Raw genomic sequence first — 27967 nt, 5'->3', positions numbered from 1 at the left:
ACCTCACTTTTATAATGTAGTCTCTCATTACTAAATAAAGGTTTCAGTGCACTCTCAACCACACAGAATGGTTAGAGGAATACTGATTGGAAAGTCTTTTACAAATACTTTTCTGATGGTACTTAATATGTTTAACTATAGATTTTTAACAGAGGAGCCTCAAAATTTTGTGCAACATTTTGATAGGACAATGGAATTAGTACCCAAAGTAAATGCTCCTATCTGGCAGGTATAGGTAATGTACACTATCAGCATCTGGCCTTCCATACTTTCTTCTTAACTATTCTTTTTTGCCTTTTTAAATGAATTCTTGAGATGGTGTTCAACTCATTTGCAATATCATATAGCTGAAACATGCATCACATAAGTGCTATTGGCTGCTACCCAAAAAATGAGATTTCAAAGGGAGACTGAATTTGCTGTCCTTCTGGATATTTTCTTAGATGCACTGTAGATATCTATCGGTGGTTGAATGTAAGTCTGCCACAGATTCAGAGATTCATTCATCTCCATTGCACTTGAGACAGATGAATATCCTACCTTCAGAATCAATTCAGCGTGTCTTAATCATTGGGAGGCAATCAGTCTTGGGTAGTCTCACAAAAACTATTTTTACCTTATACGTATTGATCAAAATCCTTAACTTTCCAGTCCATTTTGCATTGAGTTTAACCTATTTGTAAGCATGCTAATAGCCTTTGGAGTTTACTTACTCAAAAGAATTGGTGAAAATACAGAGCAAAAAATCTCCAAGCAAAACTAAAGCAAAAAAATTCAGGGATCACTTTAAACCCCCCACTAAGCAATCTGAACATAACCCCACTCTGAAATATAGCCTTGACTTCCCTGCTTTACTTCCAAAAGAACCTTTTTTAACGTCGTGATCATGCAAGTTTCATCTGCATAATTGTTTTGATTCAGAGGAGTAACTCAGCTTTGAAATAAATTCTCCAGTTGAGTTGATCTTCTTTTTAGAATAGTTTTGATACATCCAAAGGAGGTTCATTCTGAGGGAAACTTAACTGGGAAATCTTCTTCAGTTGAGCATAGTATGTGCTCTTGTCCCTGAGTATGTCATAATCATAACCAATGATGAGTCTTTTGGACAGAACTGGACCACGTGAAGAAATTTAACATTCGTATCGGGGGACAGAGTTGATCCAGTTACAGGGAAAAGCTCCCAACTATATGCAATGTAGATGTAGGAACCTCAAAACTTACTACTTCTGTCTACCAATCTTTTTCTGTTGCACCAGTTTAGATGCTAATGAAACACCAAAGTATAAACCTATGGACTTTGCCACTTAAGTAACTTGAGAACCCAGTTTTGAATCATTATTAATTCTACAGATATAAAATATATACACACATATAAAAATATACATACCTCTATCATCCTGTGATCTGTATGGTGAGAAATCTTCTTCATGCCTATATAAAGGAGTCTCATGAAATAAAGGAGATAAGTGTGTCAGCTGCCATACTTTGCAGTAAAAACATGAAATAATGTGAACAGTGATGAACATTTCACCTCCTTCTTCCACACTGCACTGGTGGAAAATCTCTGATAAAGAACCTTTCAAATCTTTTTGAGAAGAAAATCAATAAAGTCCCCCCATACAGAAGGAAGTCAAGCAAATTTTTGGTATTTCTTTCCATTTAATTTTCCCCTATAGTTTGTTCTCATCCTAGCTTGCTGATTTTATGAGAGCTGAATTGATGTATGCATTTATTTCATTGCTTTATAAAACAAACATCACAACAATGCAAAGTATAGGAGATGTATATGAAATCATGAGTAGAGTGATATACACAGTCAAATAGATGTAGTGGGCTAGAATCATGTAACAATTTAGATCAGAATATACCCATATAAGTCATTGAAATATAGACTCAGATTGGCTCGGAAGGATCACACAGTGAGAAACTTTCAAGTACTGTGGACAATACTGAAGAGCACTGAAGTGCAGGAAAGTTAGGATCAGTGCATATTAGCTGGGTAAGAATTGAAATGATCTCTGAACGTAGGAAGCCTGTCCTCCGAGCAACCCTGAGCTCAGTCTCCACATCCTTTACTCTATTATTTAGCACAGCTTTACTTATGTCCCATTCCATGATTATTTTTATCTCCACAGGTTTTCACTGGACTTATTCACTGTACTGTATTACTTTCAATAAGCTCTACACCATTTCAGAATTTTGTGTATACAGAAAGAAGGAGTCATTTGCTACCCACTCTTGTTGGGATTCAGATCAGCTTCCTTACCTTAGAGAAATATCCATAGCCCATAATATTTTGCCCCTTAGGTTTCTTACTAATATCAGTGAATTTTCTAAACTAGTGGTTAGATTGTAAAGTGGAAGGTAAGATTTATTAACAGTTTGAAGTGGAAAATTTGTTTAATAATCCATGTTAGGAGCAAAAGTGGAGTCAGCAATTTGAAGTCAGTGTAGGAAGCAATGATCAGTATAGGTTGCAATGATCCTATAAACCTGTGCCTGAAGATTCAGTGTTAATTCAGCAAGCTAAAACTTTGTGCTGAGCCAAGGTAGATTTCATACAGATTCCTAGGATTAGGTCAATTTCAATTATTTATATGCATATGTCTATACAAATCTAAACATATTCATACACATGCATATATGTGTGTGCCAGTATATATACAATAGGTATGCATATACATAAATGAATGAATGGCATTCACATACAAATATATATAGATATATATATACATGTGCATGTACGTATGCAGACTATGATCTAGTAATCATCCAACATGTTTAGAAAAAAAACCTCAGTTGTAGATGAGTTTTTTCATCTCTTTTTGCAGGAGTCTTAATCATTTGAAATACAACATTTGTTTCATGAAGTTTCATAATCTGAAAAATAAACACCTCTGTGACTCCAATGGATAGCAAAAATCTTCAATGAGATGAGCCCTATGTATCAAACTGGGTCTCACTTAGAAAAGTAAGGGATTTCTTTAATCTCACTCAGCTTTGCAATTGACTTTTCATGTTTTATATTGGTTTACTACTCTTCTTTTTTTTTAAAGTACATTTACAGTAATTTATGTATTACTGATTGGCAACTTCTTTTGAATCTGAAGAATAGAATAAGAACATTTCTGGTATGATCCTTCAAGTAGTCTACACATTTCTCTCTATAGTAAAGGTTTTATTTAAGTCTTATATGCATTCAATTTCTATATCAATTCCCTAATTAAAAACCTGGACTTTTGTCTGATATACCAAACCATCTAATCTAGTATCTTTTACAGCTGGGACCTCTGAACTAGATAATGGAACAATTGGAATTTGTCAGGGGAATTATGGGATGATCAGCCACTTGGGAAAGCCTTTTGCAATCAGTGGAAAGTGCAATTCATCTGCATTCATCTGCCCTCTTTTAAGGATATAATTGCAAATAAAAGAGACCACACTTTAGAAGGGAACTTGCTTTTCTTAAGCTTTATAGGAAGCCTTGACATCTGCCTCACATACACACGTCAACATTCAGACAAATGAATTGTATCAGCAGGGTCTATCTCCAACATTTACTGTAAAATGTTATTCTATATGCATCAAGAAGTAAATTTTAAGCATATTTAACTTTATTTGAAAAAAATGCTTATTTGATTAGGTCTGCTGTTCTAAGATGGCTGCTGTGCTCAATAGCAAGTGTAATTATCACTTGAAGTGTTAAGTTCCATAATTATCTTGAAGTAACAAGAAGCACAGGTTAGGTTAAATTTGCTTCTTATTAGAAAAGACTGTAATTAGGAAGTGAAAAGTTGTATGGGGGAGAAAGTTTGGGTCAGCAGTTTACTCAGGCATATTCAAAATAATAATCTTAAAATAAAAGACATAACATGATAACAAAGATCAGGTTTTAGTTCATTAAATAAGAAAATCAAAGAAGATAACAGATCTAGATTAAGGACCAATCTTAACAATATGTTCCAAATACTGATTCTGCTTCCTTTGCATTTATACAGCCTAATACTTATAGTTCTCTAAATTCCTCTTTTCAAATCTGTTACGTTTTTTTTTTTTTCTTTTTCTTTTTTTTTTCTTTTTTCCAAAAGGGAACAGGAATTCTGCCAAGATTAGTGTTCAATTTAGTGATAAAATATGTTTCATTTTTGGTTCTGCCTGAGGGAAGACCTACACTAAACTTTTCTCTAACCTTCAAATCTCATGGGGGGGAGTAAAAATAGACACCATGGAGATGGTATAGACAGCTGTGGAATACTTTCATGGATTCAGTGATTGACACAAAGCTCATTAGAAAGAAGGGAAATTACTCTCATGAATCACACTGTACCTGAAGATACTGATTGCCTCTTAATTGGTTTTGTCTCTCAGAAGAATTGTTGCCTTGTATTTGCTAAAGGAAGCTCAGCCTCAAAGCACACTAACAGATAACAGCCTCCCTGTTGACCTAAGGAAACCTCATAAGAAGCTCTGAGTTGCCTAAAGAGACCGTATATGCTTTTATCTGAATTCTCTACCTCAGTGGAGATTGCAGTTCTATTCCTATAGATCTCACAACAAAATAACAAACACAATTGGAAAAAAATAAATTAATTAAACAAATAGGAAAAATACATAAATCACATTAAAATGCAACACTTACAGTTAGTAAGTTTATCCTTCTTTATCCAAGATCCCTAGTACTTGTCACATCCAGGTAATAGTCTATATAACAAGATAATGATCTCTGCCTCTGATGCATACCACAGTATTTTACATAATTATAGAACTACTATTTGGTACAAACCTGGAAATGTACTCAACAGTTCAAGAAATTCATTCAGAGGGACCTCAACAGATTTGAAAGGTGGGCCCTGGTGAACCTAATGAGCTTCAACATGGCAAAGTGCCAGGTTTTGCACTTGGGCTGGAGGAATCCCAGGCATCTATACAGACTGGAAGGAGCATTCCTTAAGAGCAGCCCTGCAGAGAAGGACCTGGGGGTCCTGATGGATGAAAAACTTAATATGAACCATCAGTGTGCACTTGCAGCTCAAAAGCAAATGGCATCCTGGGCTCCATCAGGAGAGGAGTGACCAGCAGGGACAGGGAGGTGGTTGCCCCTCTCTACTTCTGCTCTTGAGAGGCCCCATCTGGAGTAATGTGTCCAAATCTGGAGCACTCTGTACAAGAAAGACAGAGAGCTGTTGGAGAGGGTCCAGAGGAGAGCCAAAGAGATGATCAGGGGGCTGGAGCACCTCTCCTATGAAGTCAGGCTGAGGGAGTTGGGCTTGTTCAGCCTGGAGAAAAGAAGGCTGCAGGGTGACCTAATTGCAGCCTTTCAGTACCTAAAGGGAGTCTATAAACAGGAGGGGAGTAAACTCTTTGAAAGGGTAGATAACAGCAGGACAAGGGGAAATGAGGGAGAGAAGACTTAGGTTGAAAGTCAGGAGGAAGTTCTTCACAATGAGAGTGATGAGGTGCTGGAACTGGCTGCCCACAGAGGCTGTGGGTGCCCCGTCCCTAGAGGTGTTCAAGGCCAGATTGGATGGGGCCCTGAGCAGCCTGGTCTAGTATTAAATGGGGAGGTTGATGGCCCAGCCTGTGGCAGGGGGGTTGGAGATTCATGATCCTTGAGGTACCTTCCAACCTGGTCCATTCTGTGATTCTGTGAAATTCCTGTCTGTAACTTCCACTCAGGTAACTGTTAATGAAAGAACACAAGGAATCCTGTAGAGTTGGACTCAACAGTTCCTAAGTTGGAAGAGAAAGAACTCTGGGAGCTGTTAGAGGAAGTAAGATAAAAATGGGAAAAAGAAACAAAGCTGACGCAGGAACTAGTCAAATTGTATAAAATAACATGTAGTGTGGGCCTGCTTAAAAGCTTTGCTAGTAAGCAGCCCACAAAGACCCTGAATGTCCATAAGAGAAAACAAGAATGAAGAAAAGCCTAAATTTCATTGCTTAGACTTTTCTAGGGTAATGGTAACACTCAGTCCAAGTATCACTGAACTTTGATCTGCTCCCACTGGCCTATGAGCTCACAGCCTGTGCCAGTGACACCCTGTGTTTAAATGATCAAGATGGCTACATCTCCTCTTCAATTTTTGCAAATTAATAATAATAATAATAATAATAATCCAAAAGGACAGGAGCAAATCTGGTCACTTCTAAAAAGTGCATATCAATTTTCATATAAACATTCATATTGAGCTTACTTTAAGAACGTATGTTCCCAGTATTAGAAGTTATTTGGGAATCACTGCCAGCCTTTCAATCATATAAAAAACAAATCTAACTGTACATGGACAGTCAGAAAGATGTATGATTCTGGTCTCTTCAACTTCCTGCAGCAATACCAAGTGATGAAGAATTGGACTTACATTAATGCTACAGTATTACTGATCTCTATCTCTAGTTGCAAAGCTCTTGAATATACAAATGGACTTGCTTTCATAGAATAGTAATGACCTGTTGATATTTTTATATACAGCTATATTTATAGTTCTTTTCTTGAAGCAGCTTATTTTTATTATTGACATAAAAATGGGCCGGCTATGAAAAAAAATTTTTTGCGAGTGTGTTTTCAATCTGGGAGATAATGTGAGAACTGCAAAGCAAAATGATTATTCTTTTTAATCCTTCAAAATGAGGAAAACTGAAAATCTACAGTTGATGCTCAAAGCAATTTTTAAAAAAGGGTAGACATTGCAGACAATGTCTTTTTCCCACAAAGCAATTGATTTTTACATGATCTTATCCCAAAATATACAGTGTTATTAAGGTCTGCTTAACAAAACTTGTTTGAAGCACACATCAAATCTAACTTTTTCTGTGGAATTTGCTTTTACCTTGACATTAATTATTTGTTAAACAATATATTTGGAAAATGTCCTATGATCATTATTGCTGTACATTGATCTGCAAAAATATATGTGTAGGGAGCATGCTATAGGAATGGATTATTGTCTTCAGGTACTAGTGAGACCACATTCAGACAAATGGACCCAGTTTGGGGTCTCCAGTTATACTGAGGAGCTTCCTACAGAATGTCAGTACGATGTTTAATGGCCAGAAGAAATGTCATTGAAGAGAGGCTGAGGGTTTATTTAAAAATCAGGAAATGAGTTATTCCTAAATACCTGTTGGAAGGTTATAGAGAAGATGGAGGCAGGCACAGCTCCACAGCAAATAAACAATTAACATTCACAAGCTGAAGCAAGGGAAAATGGAACAGAACATAAAGAAAAGGGGTAAGAAATGACCATGAGTTTAATTGAAACACTGGGTAGGGTTGCTCAGTAATGCTGTAAGGCCTCACCTGGAAATTTTCACAACTCAACAGACAAGGTCTGAGTAGGCTGATGTCATCTTGAAGTTAACCCTATTGTAAATGAGAAGTTGGATAGGAGACTTCAATTATTCTGCCACTGTATTTAGCATTGTGAAGCCTCACCTTGAGCATTGTGTGTAGTACTGGGCTCGAAAGTATAAAAAGCATGTTAAAGCACTTAAATACATCCAGAGAAGGGCAACAAAGCTGTAAAAGGGCCAGAAGTCCTGTCCTGTCCTGTGAGGAGATCCTGAGGACACTTGAGTCTAGCCTGGAAAAGACAAAGAGGTGACCTCATTTTCTCTGTAACTTCCTGAGGAAAGAAAGCAGAGTGAGGTGCTGATCTCTTCTCCTTCATGACCAACTATAGAATGCATGGGACTGATACATTACTTACCAGAGGGTGTTCTTACTGGTTATTAGGAAAAATTTCTTTACCACGAAGGTGATCGAACACTGGAATAGGATTCCTACAGAGATAGTTGGTGTCCCATGCCTGCCAGCGTTCAAGAGGCGTTTGGATGATACTCTTAACAATATACTTTAACTTATGTTTTGCCATGAAAAGGTCATGCAGTTGGACTCAATAATCTTTTTAGGTCCCTTCCAGCTGAACTGCTGTTTTTCTAGCCATTTCTTCTCTCGATTATTTTATGAGTCTATACTTGTTTCATAAAACACAGTCGTATGCCGGCCATGTTGCTGGCACTGAAAAATCTAATCCTTCCACTCTCTCAACCTCATTTCATACTTCGTGGTGGTACAAAACATATCCTGAATTGATTTGTGTGAGCAATCCAAATCAAAGCATTGTGGAATGCTGTGAGTGATGCAGTTAAAATGATAGATTTTACTAACTAGTTCACTAGGCAGTTTTGTGAACATTTGTGGCTAAAGAAGGAGTTAATGTTAGGGAAATTGTGTGAAAAGAAATAAGGAGGTCCATGAAGAGATTTTCTTCAGCACTGGTGTAAATTTGTTTCTGTTTTAAGATGAGTAAGGATCAGTGATTAGTTACAGGCAAAGATGATCTCCGCAGTTAGACTTGTGCCAGAGTATTATTTTCTTTCAGATGAGATATCACCAGGAAGAATTTAAAGCAATGATCTGCAGGAGTTTTTTTATTAAACACTCCATAGCACTTTTTTTAACAACTGTTAGCCAAATTTGTCCAGATAATTATATGACACTGCTTACAGTTTTCTACTGAGTCTGACAACAGGTAGCATACTCTTTTCTTAGCATGTACTTTTCTTTCCCTTCCCTATATGCAGGAAGACTTGGCATATCTAATCACAGGCTTTGTAAATAAGGATTTGTTTTTTTAAAAAAATCTCTTTGCCAAATAATGGAAAATAAGATGACTATATTTCCTCCGTTGTTCTTCATTTGAGAAGTAGGACTATGTTTTATGGGTAAAGCAGCAAGGAAGATTCAGTGACTTGTTCCCAGTAATGGCTTCAGTTTTTGTATTTAACAGAAGAGTATTTAATTCTGCCATTATAAATCCCTGTCTTCAAAACATATCAAAAAGCTTCCAAAATGAGAAAGCGCACTGCTGAACTTGCAGCAGACTTGCTTTATATTTTGAAGCATTTTCAATAAAAATGTGGTCCTTTGCTTTAGCTTATGTGTCACATGGATAAAGAATGAAATTCAGAATGGAGCTTGAAAGCCGCTATTATGTTGTGCCTTTGTGCTTCTTTGAGATTGGTTAGAAAAATAATTAAGACTACCAGTACATATTTGCAGTTAACAACATATATTTAGTTACAATTGCTATCTGTAGCTGTAATTGCCTGACCTTTCTGATTAGAAGACCTTCTTATAATTGCTTACAATTTTGTACAAATAATAAGTGTAAATATTCAATACAGACCATTCTAATACATAGGTGTACCAAGAATTCTGCATCCTGTCCCACATGACTCAGAATGAAAAAATAAAAAGGGGTACATGGCTATTTAAGCTGCTGGTTTGTCTCATTATGTTGTCTCAGCCTCAGTCCCTTGAAAACTGAAAATTACAATACTATCCTTTTAAAAATGTATTTTGTTAATAACTGCTACTATTATGCTAACTAAAAGAAACAATTACAATTTATAATTTGTGCAAGTAGTTGAGAGTATGTATCACGGAGGGCCTGAGGCAGAATTTTTGATTATTTTAAAGGAAAATATTATGGCTATTAATTGAAAGCATGATGTATACCTTGAGTTTATTTCTATGATATGTAGAGTGCTGTACCTATTGTTTACCTTGAATTGTATTTCATAAATTTGATTTCAAAGCTTGATTGGCTTGCCTTACACAAAATAACTAGAAGTCATGCAAGCCATTTCAGGATGAATTTTGCAGTTTCCCAGCTTTTTACAATGCTCTTGGTTCCAAGTCATGGATCTAGTTGGCTACATTCCTCCCTGCAGCCAAATAATATAAAGAACTAAAAACAAAAATGGTGGAGGAAGGCTTTTTCCTCTATGGAAGAGCTACCAATAAAGAAAACTTGTGGATTCCACACTGAGGAATATAACAGCAGCCGAAAACTTTGCAGTTTAACAGTAGATCCCCAGTGTTTAGTTTGTTAAAATGCATGCAAGGACACATTTCTGGTGTATGTAGTCATAATGGGAGAAAATTGTAGCATTTCACTAAAATTACTTCAAAGACAGAACATGGTATTTTCCTTTTTTTTTCTTTTAACTCTTGTGTGCTGTCAATCTCCATGCTGGTTTGCACAAATAGTAAAATATCAAGGTAGAAGATTGTATTTTATACCATTTTGCACAACTTACCTTTCTTGAACATTAAGTAGGGATTAATTTCTGTCAAAAAAGAGAGATATAAGTAATTCATATTGTGCAGATATTTTGTATATTTACCCTGGGCAACCTGATCTGGTGGATGACAACCTATGCCATTCTGTGATTCTATGATTCCCTTAGGTTATTTTTCATAAAGAATGAAGTTCTGAACTAGTGTCAGGTCATGGTTAGTTACCATGACCAATGTCACACTCAGCATCACTAGCAAAAACCTTCAGTAATATGTCACGTGACTTCTGACTTATTACCATACATAAGAACATTCTTAAGTTAACAGTTTTAAGTTAAATGTTATTTATTAGTAACCTGATTCACAATAAATTGTTTCAATATCCAAGGGAAAATCATAGAACATCTTAGATTAGAAGGGAGATCAAAGATCATCTAGTTCCAACCACCCTGGCATAGAAAGGGTTGTCTTTCAGTTCCTTAAAGTAGAGGATCAATTTGTGCAGTCAGATTACGATCAAGACTTCAGAAATCAGAAGAACAGCATTAAATTTTAGAGACTCCTGATAAACTCATGACTGCAGGATGCAATGTGTTGAAAGGCTGAGTCATTTATTCACAAAGCAGTCTCACGACTGTGTCAGAAGACAGGAAAAAAGTAATTCCTCTTTTAAAACCGTTGACAGAAAACAAAATCTGCAGTAGCTCTAGCAGCATCAGCTTGCTATGAGATATTCATTTGTACTCATTATAGAAGGGGGTGCAGTTAATTATATAATTATTACTGAATACATAAAGATATGTATTCATAAAGAAATACAGAAGTAGAATATGATTTTTAATGTTAGAAAGATTTTTACTTTATCTGCAAATAGATATTTGCTTCAGTGACCTCATAAAGTTTATGGGGAGTTTCTAAGCCAGATAAACATATTTAAATATTAATATGTGTATTTTCTGATTCATAGTTTTCTGGACAAACTGCATGTAGAATTGCTGTCAATTTTAGGTGAACAATCACATTCTTGAGAGCCTTTGCCCTGGAGAAACTCCCATAGCTCAGAACAAGGGATTGATTACCTCTGGTGTGTGTCACCAAATAGGGTGTCTCACCTAAGATGTGGTTGTGGAGGTTTCTGGTCATCGTATTGAAAAGAAAATTTTGGTCTTGCACTAAAAAAAAAAGGTTTCCACTTGCATCTCTGACATCAAAATACCACATTCTTCCATTTGGAGAAATTAGATTCCTCTGTCTTTCTAAAATACCTGATTTTCAGCTTTCACTCAATATGAGGGCTTCCCCCATATCCCTCATTCTTCATGAATGTTCAGAGACTCAGAAACAATTTGAATTTTTACTCCATAAGAGATTAAGAGCTCTTTCATATAACGATTTAGTCCACTTGGACTTATCAAATCATCTTGAGCTTTGTTATTGTTTCTTACATGATATATAATTCTATTTATTTAACAGATTTCTTCCCAGTTCATGAACATTGTAAATAGGGACAAATTTCACTCTTTTTTTTTTTTCATCATGGCAATCTTTAACACAAAGGTCCATAAGTACATTTATTTAAATGCTGTATTGTCCCTATAGTATTTCTTCTGCTCTAGGTTTTCAGATTATGGTTTATTATTATTATTATTATTATTATTATTATTATTATTATTATTATTATTATTATTATTATTATTATTATTATTATTAAGATGCATCTCCATTGATTTTAACTGCACACATCAGCTCAATGGTGCAATGAAATGACATCTTTAGTATATGTCTATTATAACTAGCTTGAGGGAATCAGCATTGCAGCTATAACTTCTCAGTACTAGATCAGATATAAACTGTGTATTTCAATGAAAAGTACTTTTGACCATAAAGACTTCAGATGGAAAGTTAACAAAGTTTAGAAAGAGTTGTATACAATTAACAGAAGGATCTAGAGAAGACCTGAAAAGTTAAACTGATATTTCTCCAAACTGCTAATAACTTTAGGAATCAGCTCCACATTACTGCAAACACTGCTTCCAGGTACCAATCCTCCAGTGACTGTAGTACTCTGAATTCTTCGTAAAACTGTGGAACACTCTGCATATAATTTCTGTCCATCCTTTCTGAGCAAAATTTTGATTTTTCCAGTTTAGATTGGGCTGATTCCATGTTTATCCTTATTAATGGAAAGGATCAACCCTCATTTGCTCCACTGGCCAGATTCTGAAAATAGCTGAATCCCAGTTGTAATTACAAGTATTATTTTTTTTGTGCTAAGATTTCTTAGGTTCTCTGCAGCCAGGTACAAAACACTCTCGAAGTCCCGGAAGACAGATTAGCTTTGTTTGGTACAGTGAGCCATGTTAGAATTATCACAGCTCTTGCTATCATATTGAATATGCAATTTTTCAGACTCTTATGCTTAAAAGTTTTATTAGCAGCAATTATTTCACAAATCATTCTTATTTAATAATAGAAAAATAGCATCTCTACAGTGGGCTGCAACCACTGTTTCAGGTAATGTAAGCACACAACAGAAAAACTATTAATATAATAGCATTACCTGTCTTCCACACGAACAGTCAGTGTAGAAGCATCTGCTCTGGTACCCAGGCTGTGCAGTGCACATGACGGTGCACACCAGTGTGCAGCTCCAGGGAGGTATGAGCAAGACTTTAAGCATATTTCACTGAAGAGACCAAGAACTGCAGGATAAATCTGAGGGGGAATCTGGAAATCGTGATGTGGAGAAAGAATAGGCAGGTTCTTACAAAAATTTTCACCTTTACTTACCACGATAATGTGCCTAATTTGTGTTTATAACAGAAAAGAGTGCTAACATATTGCGTTAGCTTGAGTATGTGTATGGATATATTTGTGTATACAAATGCCATCTTCCACCTCCTTCTCAAAAAAAAAAAAAAAAAGCTTTATAGAGTTACATATGCCACCATGTGTTAAGTAATTTTTTTATGTGCTATAAATGACTTAGGCAAGCTGTGAAATAAGACAGCCTGTTCCACTGCATTAGAAGTTCAGACTCTGTGCTTATTCTCTATGCAGTAAATGTGGAATGAGACACTATCCAAACTAACTGGAATAAAAACGTGTAATATGCGAAACATAGACCAGTACCTTTTTGCTGTGTAAAATTCCCCTCGATGTGGGATTTATGGGAGGGGGAAAGCATCAAAACATTCTGTTATATTAGTTTATATTAATGTCATCTACCTGGACTTCTGCAAAGCCTTTGACATGGTTCCTCACCACATCCATCTCTCTAAATTAGAGAGGTATGGATTTGAAAGATGGACTGTTGGATGGATTATAAACTGGTTCACTGGTAGCAGCCAAAGGGTTCTATGTCTGGGTGGAGGCTGATCACTGGTGGTGTCCCCCAGGGGTCAGTCTTGGGACCAGTGCTCTTCAACATCTTTATCAGTGACATAGACAATTGAATCAAGCACACCCTTAGCAAGTTTGCAGACAACACCAAGCTGAGTGGTGCAGTTGATACACTGAAGGGAAGGAAAGCCATCCAGATGGACCTGGATAGGATGGATAAATGGGCCCATGTGAACCTAATGTGGTTCAGCAAGGCCAAATGCAAGGCGCTGGTGCAATCCCAGATATTCATACAGACTGGGGGAAGAACTCTTTGAGAGCAGCCCTGCAGAGAAGGACTTGGAGGTTCTGGTTGATGAGAAGCTGGGCATGAGCCAGCAGTGTGTGCTGGCAGCCCGGAGTGCCAACTACATCCTGGGCTGCATTAAAAATAGGGTAGCCAGCAGGGAGAGGGAGGTGATTGTCCCACTCTACTCAGCTCTTCTGAGGCCCCATCTGGAGTACTGCATTCAGACCTGTGGACCCAGCACAAGGAAGATGCAGAGCTCTTGGAACGGGTCCAGAGGAGGGCCACTAAGATGATCAGAGGGCTGGAGCACTTCTCCTATGAAAGAAGGGCTTGTTTACCTTTGAAGAAGAAAAAACTCTAGGGAGACCTCATTGCAGCCATCCAGTACTTGAAGAGAGTGTATAAATAGGAGAGGGAATGACTGTTTACATGGGTGGATAGTGATAGAACAAGGGGGAATGGTTTTCAACTAAGACAGAGTAGATTTAGGTTGGCTGTTAGGAGGAAGTTTTTTACACAGAGGGTCAAGACACACTGGAACAGTTTGCTCAGAGAGGTTGTGGAGGCTGGATGTGGCCCTGGGCAGCCTGCTCTAGTAATTGGCGACCCTACTCACAGCAGGGGGGTTGAAAATAGGTGATCTTTGAGGTCCTTTTCAACCCAGGTTTTTGTATGAATACCTCTAAGATACTAAGGGGAACTGAAAAATCACCACCTAACAAGCTATCTGCGAAGAGATATGGGGAAGTTCCTATATGGTCTGGGTGACCTAGAAATGTATCAGAAATTGTAGAAATAAACTTTATCTCATACTGCTTCCCAGGTGGTCAGCAGGTGATGTTTCCCAACAAGATCATTACTTTACAGAAATAAAATCTTCAAGTAATTTAGCATCATAGGTTCCATTTTTAGCTGCTGTTCTTAGGGAATATGTTATTCTTACCATATTTTTCAAGCACAAGAATTTAGGTTGGCGGTTGTTTGTTTACAACCTACCTACAAAATATTTTGTTCAGAGGGCTGTTTTCTCTTTGGATTCACAGACGTAATAAGTATACAAACACAAATTGGCAGTCTAAGCTTTTCTCTTTAGATTTTTTTTTTTTGCCATCTAATATTCTGGTTTAGATTTAGAATTATCTGATGCTCTTTAATGTAATTTTTGAGGACATGTTCTGTTGTCTCTTGCTAACATCCATGGGACTCCATGTGTAACTTCAGTCATTTACTCATCTTAAAGCACTCGGATGATTTCCACTATACTTTTATCATTTTGTAGTATAGACCAAGTTAACTTTAACCTATTTGCTGGGCTTTCTACTTGTTCTTGTTGCTAGAACATTTAATTCCATGAAGTCAAGGAGGAATAAAGAATAAATAAATCTGTTGTGATATTCACATCTTCATATGTGTATTCAGAGAAAGTGTAAGCTTTGGCACAGAAAGTGAAGTTTGTTTCAGGAGGGATTATGTCATTTCAGACTGCAATGCCAAACTCTTAAAAACTTGCATCTCAAGACTAAAAATGATAAAAAGAAATTGTATTTGTCAGAGGAGATGGGAAATAGTTTAAAGTCTGCCATCACTTAAATGAGAACCTAAGCAAACTAGCAAAATCTTCCCTCTTTTTATGTAGATAAAAACCACTGACATGGATAACGAGCTTCCACTCACTTTAACTGAACATTTTATAGTACTGTGCAAAATAATTTATTGAACAGTCAAATACATATTTTTAATGACAGTTTGCAAATTTCTTCTCCCATTAGCACATTTACTTCACAGTAATGCTTTGATAGAAGAGACTCAGAACACATTATATTAATCCCAGTTCAGGTTGTTCTGTATGCATGGCATTAAACTCTTCTCTTCCCTGTTTGAATTTTTTCCCATTGGAAATCTAGGACAAGTCACCAACAGTTCTGACATGCCATGGAAAGCCATCTTTTATGGAATTGAATATGCAGTATATTATATTTCTCCTTGTGTAAGATGCTAAAATTGTGAAAAGATTGTTGTGAATGTATATTTAGGCTCAGACAATTATTTATGGTGACAATGAAAGGGAACAAAGGTGTCTAAAGGGAGTTCTTCCTGAGACATGAGGCTGCATAGTTCTCCCTTTGACACCCAGCCTGCACATATTGTTGAAGTTCAATTAAAATAGATTAATTCTGACAATTATTTTGGCTTCAACTCACTGATCTTATGGAAAATTATAGACGTGTATTTGGATTATTTTAGCTCAATGACTAAAAATCAGGTTTTTAAATCAAAGCTATCACCTCACCTCACATTTACCACTGAAGAAAGGGAAGTTACCTTCCAAAAGGCATTTATCCATACCAAGATATGTTTAAGAAGAGTTTGTCATTTAAAATTCCTTCTGATTAACTCTGTCATTTATATATTATTCTAAACCATAGCTGAGTTTCCTGAAATTCTGGTATTGAAATGAATTGCAGGGATAATATTAGAACAATCAGCTTTTCTCTTTTAAGACTTCTCTTTTGCAAAAGTATAAATAAGCAGAGGTACATAGTAGAATGGACTGTTGGAATTAGTTCTGCATCACTCTCGATTTCCTTCTACCCATTTTAATTCTCCTTCTACCACTGTTCATTCGAATTCAGGTACTCAGTATTCATCTTCATAATTGAAAACAATCTCTGTAGTCACCTCTGATCATCTAAATTTGTTAGATGTGATTTTTACAGTTAGGATTTAACTTCCACTAAAATGCCTCAATGTTACCATGTACTTCTCTCACTTAAATGACAAAGCTTTTCTTGATAAATCTCTGTTCTCTAATTCTGTAGTTCCATTTACTGATGTTCTGACACTAAAGAAGCTTTCTTTCATAGTCCACTTTTTTTAATTTTATTGCCTCGCTGACTTCTTATACACTTACCCAACTTCTGCAAAAGCATTTTAGGTTGCCAACTAAGAGAAATAAATCCAGTTGAAATTGGACTTGTACATCTATAGCTTTTCTTTATGTTTTTACTTAAGTACTTGCAAAGTATCGGTGTTATTTTCCCATTGTTTTTTTAAATTACTTCAAGAATTTTTAAACATGCCATCAGTTCAGAGACAGTATTACTTCTGTCTCTTCACATCTATAAAACAGAAAAACACGGGGTGAACAATAAATGGAACAGAGATTATTTTTTCTGGGAAAGATTTCACTCCTCATCAGGCAAATAAATAGACAAACGAATAAATAAATTAATTAATCAAGTAAAGTCTTTGTTTCAAAAGTGTATTTTGCATAAGTGCTTTATCTGAAAAAATAAGTCTTAACGATATTCTCTGTCAAAGAGTATGTTTAATTTTACTAAGAATTTTAGGAATGCAGGCTAAATTTCTGCAATAGCATATTCAAATTTTTGTGGGCAGTGTGAATGGGTGGTAGTCCTAGGAATCATAACATAAATCTGTCAGCTTGTTCATATGTCTGAGCCTTAAAGCCATACATACACACTGCCCACAGAATTGTAAATTGTGTTTGCTGGGAGCAAAGTTTCTTAATTCTTCTTATCTCCCTCATTACATGATTGCATGTGCATCACATCAGAGGAGACAGGAAAATATTAACCTTTTTTGCTCATTTCATAATATGCAGGCTGTTCCACACCAGCTCAAGTCTTCAGGGTAAGAAAAGGAAGGGAAATGGAGAGTAACTCTCTTAGTACATTCCTGCTCCCAGTGTGGAGCATCCCTTGTTCCCACAGAGAACCAGTTTGCCAGGAGATGACCTGATAACATTTATGCCCTCATTCCAGAGGAGTTTGACTGCCTGACACAGTATCCCTGCACATATCAGGTGAGGGAGGGGATAATTTGTCAGAGCATCTGAGACCTTCATGTATACTAGCACCTAGTTTTCAAGTAGGCAAATGAGAGAAGACTGAACATATACCAGGAATTATGAGCTGCTGCAACTGCTGTTTAGAGCAGGAGAAAAAAGAGGTGGCTTCAGTCTGCACTTTAGTTTGTCCTGGGACCTGTTGAGAGCATCGTGCAGGGCAGATTGAGTATCTCATTGCAAGAGAAGCAACAAACTTAAGAACCTGCCTGTAGCCATTCTCTCGGGAGTTGGAGAGTGTATTTACTGAGTCAGTCCCATGCCATTAAATCCAAACATATCTACCAAAAGTTTTGAAAGACAGGAGGAAATAGTATTTAAGACTATATTAGATGTTTGATTTTTCTTACAGTAGAGAACACAGAGGTGAAAAGTCTACAGAATAAAAATGTAACAATTTTCAAGGGAGAAAGAAATATATGAGAGAAAGGCAAAAGACAAGAAATGGGAGATAATAGAAGGACAGAAAGAACAGAGTCTGGAAATACTAGTATACATTGTTTATAAAGCTCATCCATCATTATTTCACAATAGTTCCACCAGTAGATGTTGTCTCAGCAAGAGGATAAGACATTTTGAAAACAAATAGTTGCCACTGAAAAAAAACAGTAAATAACTAGCTAACATAAACAAACAAACAAACAAACAAAACAGGCAAACAAGCCCCCCCCCCCAAAAAAAAAAATAGCAAGGTTTGCATAAACAACTACTGGAAGACTTTGGTTGTTATTTAGGATTCTTGGCATATTTATTTTCAAAATGACAGTGAATACCCTTCTTCTTTACCTTCAGCTGTAGTTGTTTAACTCCAGCACTAAATGAAAACAATATATGTTGAGTATTCACAGTAATTTTGAATTATTTATGGGAAGCTGATAATGTTATCTTGTTTTGCTGAAGCACAGCTGTCTGCTGGCTCTCAAAATAGTACTAAAAGAATCGAGAAGTAACAATTCTTGCTACAACAGCATTCCTTGGTAGACAGAATATTATGTCTGTATGAGTTTATAGATTACGGGTGGAGGGAAACACAATTGTGGCAGAGGTTCCTATCAGCTTTTCTAGGTCTTGATGTTCTGTCATGGGATAAGTGATCATTCACTGAAGTACTGTTTATGCTTACAATAGCAAAGACTCTAAAATATTTCCATCCTGGTTAATAAATCCAAACACCTCTAAGTTAGAGATGCAGTTGTTAATGTCTCCATCTCTGATGTCAGGCATAGAGATAAAGGTCACAGAAAACCACTAAGAAACTGGGCTATGGAGACAGAACTCAGCATGGATTTTAGGTTCTCTCTAATGACACTGACTAGTTCCCAAAAGCTGTAAAATATCTGTTTGTTTGTTTGTTTTAAATAAAGTTTTCAATAACTCATTTTTGATTATTTAGATTTTATGCCATGCTACTTAGTGTTCTAATCAGAGGAGGCTCAGGGGAAACCTTACCATTTTCTACAAGTACCTGAAGGGAGGTTGTGGTGAGCTCATAATTTACTTTTGCACTACCACATAATGTCCCTCCTTGATCTATTATCTGACCTTTATTCCTTGATTTCCATACTAAATTGTTGGAGTTTGCTCCTGAGATTTCTTAAAACACGGACCAATTTGCTCTTTCTGAGACTGACTGTAGTTCTGGAGCCAACCTACCTATCTCTCAACTGTGACAGAGACTTGTTTCAGACAATTGAACAAGATAAAATTCATGCTGTTGTCCAGTGAAATTTACCTGCTCACTTAAGTGTACTGCTGAATGAGCCTTGATAGCATGAACCAAAGACAGATCTTTATTGCTGTCAAGGTAATTTTTGTTGTCAGCAGGCATCTGATAAGAATGCTATTGCAGCATAATCCATAGTAATCAATCTTTGGAAACTGAAATGTAATTTACAATTTCGTGATAACTTCAATAGTGATAGCAGCAGTGCAGATGATGCATCCTGTGATTTACAGCAGCAGTCATTTAAGACAAATAGCAACTAATTAACCTCTGACAGCACAGAACATAATAGTTCTGCAAGAGTAAAAGCTTTCTTTTCCATTGCCATAGCAAACCTAAATTCCTTAATTTCTCAACATGCCTCACAGCAATTTTGTTAAATAACCATCATCTTTTAATTGTTAATGAGATTTAGTAAGTCTGGTCCCCTAAAAAGAAATATGCTGCCATGCAAAATAATCACTATAGTGTTTAGTCATGGGTATATCTTCTAAGATTTGATTTGCTACTGCGTTCCTAAATTGAACACAATGCTAACATCCATGCCTGTTTTCCTCATGCTGTACCTCAGTAAGGTTGAGTTATATATCTATGTATGTATGTATGTATAGATAGATAGATGATAGATAGATAGATAGATAGATAGATAGATAGATAGATAGATAGATAGATAGATATACTTAAAATGTAAATATGATACAAAATCAGATTGAATATTGGCAGTCCCTTTCTATATTTACTCCACCATACATCTGTAGAAAGCAACTGCATCTTTTTTTTTCAGTCTTTAGTTGCTTGATTGAATTTGAAGGTAATTTCTTAATACTTTACTATGTAGTTCTTTGCCAATTCAGTATTCCTAATTTATGTCTGTTCCATCTGAAATTTGTCTTTCTTCAGGTAAACAATAGTATTCAAATATCAAATCATATTCCAGTGTTTTAGAAAGCCATGTTGGTCTTTTCCTAGAAAGATATGGATTTCTTATTCATTGTACTTACTTTCTTTCAAGGTTGCACGATAGCATTTATTTGTCATCATCTAAACATTAGCAAAATATCCACAATTAATTATATTCACAGATTAGCCATCACTGATGTTTAATAAAGTTGTAGAAAAAATGCAGACAGTTGTCACTGGGCACTGTATTTTTAGCTGTTCCTACCAGTGCAGTTCTCAAGGTCATTCCATTACATGACAGACCAAACAGCTTCATTTCTGCCATGTCATCCAAAGAACTTTCATGCTCTTCTTGGCCAACTGTGAACTCTACCAAAAACTCATGAGCAGACCTATATTTACACTTCTCATCAGTGTGCCTTTTTTATTTAAAGAATCAGTTCTACTGACCAGTGTAGATCTGAGCTATTGTTACAAATCTGTAAAAAGAAAGATAAGGTGAAAGAATGTGAAAAAAAGGAAAAATTTCAGGCAATGAAAGGAATTTCTCCTGAGACCTCGGATTTTTGCTGTGTTTTAAAGCAGCCAATTATTTTAGTGCAGTGTGTCATCACACTGGTATTAAGTCTATTTCATTGCATGCTGTAGGAGAAATTAAGATGCAGGCTCCATTCCCTTTGCATAATCACTAGAAAGTAAAATCCCAGTACTGCATGTTCAAAAATACAAGCAGGGTTTTCAGGAGATTAAATATAAAGACAGAATCACTTGCTTTTGAGCATGTTCTATTCCATCTTATCGACTACGGGTGAAGCAGTGGTTCAGCTGAAATCAATGCAACCTTTCTATTGTTTGTAACTAAATCATATTCCAGCTTCAGTTTGTGCAGTGGTTTGAAGGGCCAGATTGTAGTAGTGATAATTTGTAATTATATTTTTCCTTCATGATCCCCCCCAAAAAATGTAAATGGGAAAAACAACAGAATGCGTGGTTTTTCATGAATATTTGTTAAACAACAGCTGGCTTATTCAGTGGGGGATTATTCAGTTTTGGTAATACATTTGTGATACATGTAGGTAATCTTTAAAAAGCTGTGTGGTACCTTTCTACACTTTAAGTGAGAAGGTTCTCCATTTGCATCATAATTGTTTAATTTCAGCAAAATTGCTTTGCTCCTTACACTTGGCACCAGCTTGTAGAATTTACTGGTAGTACAATAAGTCTCCATCATGTTGGCACAAGAAATTAGGTAATAAAGACTCCATGAGGCTTAAGTGTTTTTGTTTTTTTTTTCTTAATTCATTGCCTCTGAGAATCTTACTTTTCAGTGCCCTATTAACTGTTGGTGGGACTTTGTTCTGGTTTGTTCGCTTGTTTTATAAGATCACTTTGGTATTTTGGTTTAAAAGCTTCTGAAAAGGTGATATATAGTGACTACCGTATGCCTTGTAAAGATTTTCAGTTAAATTTTGCTTCTGTAAACAAAGCTTCTCTGAAGCAAGTACATGCTGAAGCATGTAATCTATTTATACAATGAAAGTGTTTGACACAGAATTACATTATCCTTAAAATTCCTGGATACCTTTTGATATCTTCTGAAAAACAAAACAAAAAATCACCACCACCTCAAAACAAACAAACAGTGAGAAACACTAACATTAAAATGATAAAATAAAAAAAAAATAATCACAGGATCAAAGAATTGTAGTGCTTGGAAGAGACCTATGGGCATCATCAAGTCCAACTCCTCTGCTAAAGGCGATTCCTGCCAGTAGGTCACACGGGAAAGCATCCAGGCAGTTCTTTAATATCTCTAGAGAAGGAGAATCCACAACCTCTCTGGACAGCCTGTTTCAGAGCTCTCTCATCCTTAAAAAAACTCTTTATCATGTTTGTATATAACTTTCCCTGTTGCAGCTTTTGCTCCTCGCTCCTTGTCCTGTCTCTGCACACCACTGAAAAGAGCCTGGCCTTATCCACTTGACTGCCATTCTTTAGGTACTTACAATCAGTGATGAGATCCCCTCTTAGCCTTCCCCGGTCTGAGCACACTCAGATCTCTCTGCCTTTTCTCACACATGAGATGTTCCAGGCCCTTCATAATCTTTGTCGCCCTCCACTGGACTCTCTATAGAGGATCCCTGTCTTTTTGAACTGGTGTGCCCGGAACCTAACACAACACTCCAGATGTGGCCTCATGAGGACAGAGTAGAAGGGAAGGATCACCTCCCTCGGCCTGCTGGCCTTTTGCTTTTCTATTTATTTGAGCTGCTCATGTTTTTTTTCTTTCTTTTTTTCCCTGTATTTCCAGGTAAAACACAAGTTATGGGTGAAATCAAGATTGCGTTAAAAAAGGAAATGAAAACAGATGGAGAACAGCTGATAGTAGAAATCCTTCAGTGCAGAAATATCACATACAAATTTAAATCTCCAGATCATTTACCAGGTATGTCACAGAAAAGAGCTTCATGATATTTGGAAAACATTAAGTAAGATGTATCTGAAATCTTTTAACAACACCATTAAATTGGGAAAGGAAATTGCTTCCTAATAGGAATGTCATATTCTATAGGATAACTTAGGAAGTGTTCTTTCCTCCTTTTAATAACTTTCATTAAAATGAAAATATTTTTTGGAAACAAATTAACTCTCATAAGTTAATCCCTATTTTAAAGCACTTCTGATTGTTTAAAATTAATTATCTTTTTGCATCATAACTTGTAAGGTTATAAAAGATCTATTAAAAAGTTCTATTTTGGTAACAAAATGCTTATTAAAAATGAGACACGCATGTTACTAATAATATTTTTATATGTTTGTGAAGATGTAAAATATTTTTTTCTTCTAATTACAATGTTATCAACACTAAGGAATTTCCTTGAATTTAGTTGAGTGATTCCCTTTTTTACGCAATGCAAATGAGAACAGAGCATGGCTCTGTACAGTACTGTGCTCTTGTTTTTTTCTCAATGTAGCCATGTATTGAAATTATTAGCAACAATGATTATTTGAAAATTTCTGTATTTAACTTATTGAATTATTCTTCTCTAGACCTGTATGTGAAACTGTATGTTGTCAATGTCTCGACCCAGAAGAGAGTAATTAAGAAGAAAACGAGGGTATGCAGGCATGACCGAGAGCCTTCATTCAATGAAACATTTAGATTTAGCTTGAGTCCTGCTGGACATTCTCTTCAGGTAATCTTACATGTTATCAAAATCTAATTTTATATGCTTTTCATGCTGTTCTACGGGCACTTGAGATCAATTTCTACCTTGTTTGTTTGCTGAAAAGAGAAAATTACAAAGTAATTTAAAAAAGAGGACACTCACCAAGATTTCTTAATCCATAACCTCCCACTGAGGAAGAGTATTTATAGACCAACTCTGAAATTTGAAGGCTTATCTTATTCTTAAAGTCCTCTAGAGAAGTTATACATATTTAAAAAATATTTTTCAATATATTTGGAAGGTTTATTGTATCATCCAACTTAAATATGCTAATTTAGATATTATTCTCTGTGTATGGTCTGTGGCACATCAAATGATTTATTTGTTTCTTTGGGTTTTTTTGTTTGTTTTTATGGGAATTCAGGAATAGCTGATTTAGACAGATTTGGTCAGATATGCTTCTTTGGAGAGGTAGAATTCACTTTGTCTACTTTCAGTTGGTTTCGCATGAGTAGACAACTAAATGAGTTCTTGTTCATCTAGTCAGTGGTGATGACGAACAATTCCAGGGCATGCTAATCTTGAAAGCAAACTGGAGGAAATCTTGAGTGTGCCAATGTCTGCTGAAGATAGCTTTAAAAACTGAATGACAGATAAACATGTTTACTAGGTTTTGATGAATAAGATCAGATCAGTAATCTACATGCCTACATTAAACTTATTGGCTATAATATTAAAATTAAAGCCAATATGAAAGGTTTTTAGAAAATGGAAGCAACAATAATAGATACAGTTTTCCCTGTGTTAAGACATCCTAATATCCTTATTGATTAAACAGATTTAGTAAATCTATCAAAAACTATATTACATGGGAAAATTTGATGTGGTCAATAAAATCTTCCCAAAATTTAAGAGTTAAAATTCCTGTAAAAACCTTACCCTCTAATGGCAGTTTGAAGGAGTGAGGACAGTAAGGAAGAACCCACGTAGTTGTGTGGGAAAATGAACTATCAAGTTGTTAAGGAGTAAGGGAAGTAGCCATGGGAACAGCCAGCCTGAGACATAGCAACGTAAAATCAGAAACATTGTGATGTATCTGGTCCTGCACACTACATCTAATGGAAAAAAAAAAAAAAAAAAAAAAGGCTGTCTCTCCTTTAGCAGACTCTTTTTGTAACTGGCATGGAAAATCTTTTTCCCTGCATCATTGAGCACACAACTGCAGGATTACAAGTAAAACTAACAAGTAGCAAGTTTAAAACAAACAAAAATTGTTTATTTTTCATGTAATTTGGAGCCTAACCTACAAAGTCTATTACAATAAGCTATTTTTTATGCTAAATGATTTCTAGGAAAATTTATCTGTATAAAATCATTTAATAAATTCATGGGAAAAATATCTCATAAGCTATTACACAAACATACTGCTTGTGAATCAGAAAATGATCACAGAATTGGAATGATCATCCAGTGTAACTCCTGGCTCCACACAGAACTACCCAAAAATCAAACCATATTTCTTAGAGTGTTATCTAAACTTTTCTTGAACTCACATTCTGTAGAACGTAGTAGGTATCTTAGCAATGTACCACTGCATGACTCTTATCCTATTCATCAAGCACTGCACCTTTGGAAGAAAAACACTTTCTTAGAGAGATCTTTGGTCTGACTCAGAACATATGTTTTCATATACTTGTTCCTGTCAGTCAATCTGTTCCTACTGGAAAGTATGAAGATGGCTGATTTGGATGCTGAATTTAAGAGTGATGAACATTTAGGAGGAAAGAGATGGGCAATGTCAAAAGAGATTTGAGAAGAAGAAAAGGAAAGCAAAACAGGATGTATGGAACAGAAATGGATTAGGGAGATAGTAAAGGAAAATTAGATCAGAGAGGAGAAGAAATCAAACATTTTAGTCATTGAAAGCACCTAATAAGGAATTGACTAAAGTTAAAAGTTAGGACAAGGATCTGCACTCCAAAAATCAATGGGGCAATAAGCAAAACCAGTAAACATTAACCATGAAAATGTGACTATGGATAATTGAGTTTAAGAAATAAAGGAAAAAAAAAGTCTAGGCTTGGCTGGTCATGAATATCGAGAGTAAGAAAGAAAAAAGAAATATGAATGGAGGCTATTTGATTCAGGATAACAAGGCTGGAATTTAATGACAGGAGAAGGGAAGAAACAAGGCTGAGAGAAGAGACAAACTAGAGAAGACAGTTACTAGGGATCCAGCTGGTAGGACTGGAGAGAAGGATTAAGGACAGAAGATACAGAAAATTTCTGTCATGAATTTTTTCTGTTCCAAAAACGTTGATGTGACAAAATCAAGATATTCTGAAGAAAACATTTTGACAAGTTTCAGACAGGCATTCATCTCAGCCCCTAACAGCTCATTTTTCTGATTTCCCTGCTCCTTGGCAACCCACCTGGGACTTCTTTGGAAAGCACTGGACAGCTGGCTCCTTTGCCTTGTTCCCTAGCTGTCTCCTATCTGAGTCTGCAATTAGCAATTCAGAATGTTCTATATGAGTGTAATTGAAAAAGAAGAATATTTTCATCAGAGCTTCTGGCTCTGCTTGCCAGTCTTTGGGCTGTCCATTTATTCAGAAGAAAGTGACCTAGGAAACCACTAGGCTGCCTTCTTCCCTAGGCTTTCTGAGGAGTGAATTGGGATTCCCTAATAATTCCATGCTCTGGCCAACTCGTTTGAGTTCCTCCCTCCTTAAATTTGTTGACTGACACACATGGAGGTGTCCAGCCTCTCCAGGGAGGTACCTTATTTGGTATGAAATACTGCCAGAAAAATGGGAAATTCATCCAGGAAAATGATAGCAGATTTCTTTTCCCCCTATGTATTGAATTTCCATTGTACTGTAAAATCTGCATTTTTTACTTTGTCAAAATAATTATCAGAATGGAAACAGTGTAGAAATGTTAACATTCTTGATTACTAAAGTCTAATTCTTCTACAGTTCTGTTAGGTTTCTATTATTGTACAGTGTCCTTCAACATCTCAGTGAGGTACAACTTTTCTTGAGTCCTGACATTCTTCTGCTGTGTGTATCTGTGAAATAAAAACAAAAAGCTCCTAATTCTCTCCTACTGCTTCACATGGAGGGTGACAGCCTCCTACTGTTATCCTTTACTCATTGCCCGAGGTCTGCTCAGTGACTTGGATTACTAACCTACTAATCACTGAAATGCATTTTTTCATAAATTCTCTTTCTCAAAAACATAGAAAGTTGAGAAAAAAATAAATTAGTATTGAACTTGTTAATTTGGATATTCAAAAATTAAGATATTGTAGAAATTATCCAATTGTGGACTTATAACTCACCCCTTCCTTGAAGTATGTCTATTATCAAATATATTCTTCCCAGAAACATCTAGAATGGATCTATAAATCCAAACAATGAATCAGATCCTGTAGAGAAGGAAGTTGTTGCTTGCATGACACTAAACTGCTTAGCTAGAAAACATGATGCTTGTAAGATAAATCAGGGAGAGTCTTGAATACTCTGCTTTCAGAGCTCACATGAGTTCCCTGGTCTAATTCATTCCCTTCCTACTCTGAGTTGACTGAGGCATTATATAATCAATACTTTGGCTCTCAGCAGAGACATAGCAGGGATTCCTGACACAGTCAACTTTTTAAGTTGGACTACCTCTTGCTGAGATCAGAAGCCAGAACTCTGGAATTTCTCACACACCAGTCTGTTTTGAGTGTTGTTTTTTGTTGTTGTTTTGGTTGTTTTTGGTTTGTTTGTTTGTTTATTTTAATATATCAGACACTGTTCAGCATCCACAAACTAGAAGAATTGGTACATTGGCTGCATAAAGCTTTAAACTTTAAGATAAAACTTGACCTTGTGTTTTTCTTTGTAAAACAGCAGGTGAACAATTTACTCACTAAAGTTCAAAACTGTCATCTTCTAGGTGCTACATACTGTGATAATAAAATAGAACAAAGGTAAAAGATCAGTTTTCACTGGGCTTTTTCTATGGAGAAGATGGTCCTAAACAAGGGGTTATGGTCAGTGCTTCTTTCCTGCGAAACCAGAAAACAGAGCTCAATATCTGTGAATCTTTTGGGTTTGCCAGCAAATTGAACATTTTATTATACACATTGATAACTATCTCTTATTATTATTTTCCCAGATTCTGCTTGTCTCCAATGGAGGGAAGTTCATGAAAAAGACATTGATTGGGGAAGCTTACATCTGGCTTGACAAAGTGGATCTAAGGAAAAGAATAGTAAACTGGCACAAACTGTTGGTCAGCTCTACACAAACACACTGAGCAGAGCTGTCTCCTTAGGGCACAAAAGAGTTTGCTATAAACAGCATCACTCCAAGACTATCGTTTGAAATCATTGTGTTTAGCTAGTCTTTCTGAATACAAAGTAGAAAAGAGCAGTCTCTGGGCTATGTAGCACACTTAAAATGAGGGCTAGTACACTTGTTTTGCTGCAAAAGACAGCAAAGTAAAAAAATAACAACAAGCTGGGCCCAGAAGTTAAAGTGAGGCTGTTTGAAATGAAGACTGCTATGAGGGCTCTGTGTTGTTGGACTCTTTGTGAAGAGAG

The 27967-nt window shown here is 36.1% G+C and overlaps 1 protein-coding gene across 1 annotated transcript in view; it reads left to right on the top strand.

The window, feature by feature from the left end:
* The window catches only part of PCLO (piccolo presynaptic cytomatrix protein), a 311928-nt gene extending 284247 nt beyond the window's left edge, over window positions 1–27681 (top strand). Inside the window, exons 24-26 of the mRNA XM_065743701.1 lie at window positions 22518–22652; window positions 23258–23403; window positions 27541–27681. Coding sequence (XP_065599773.1) covers window positions 22518–22652; window positions 23258–23403; window positions 27541–27681 — 422 coding nt within the window. The remainder of the gene's footprint in view (window positions 1–22517; window positions 22653–23257; window positions 23404–27540) is intronic.
* Window positions 27682–27967: the final 286 nt, after the last annotated feature.

This window comes from Cyrtonyx montezumae, unplaced genomic scaffold, assembly GCF_038088225.1.
Source record: "Cyrtonyx montezumae isolate F1298 unplaced genomic scaffold, pur_monq_1.0 scaffold_3, whole genome shotgun sequence".
NCBI lineage: Eukaryota > Metazoa > Chordata > Aves > Galliformes > Odontophoridae > Cyrtonyx > Cyrtonyx montezumae.
Note: the sequence above shows the minus strand (reverse complement) of the source record. Positions and strands in the feature narration are given on the sequence as shown.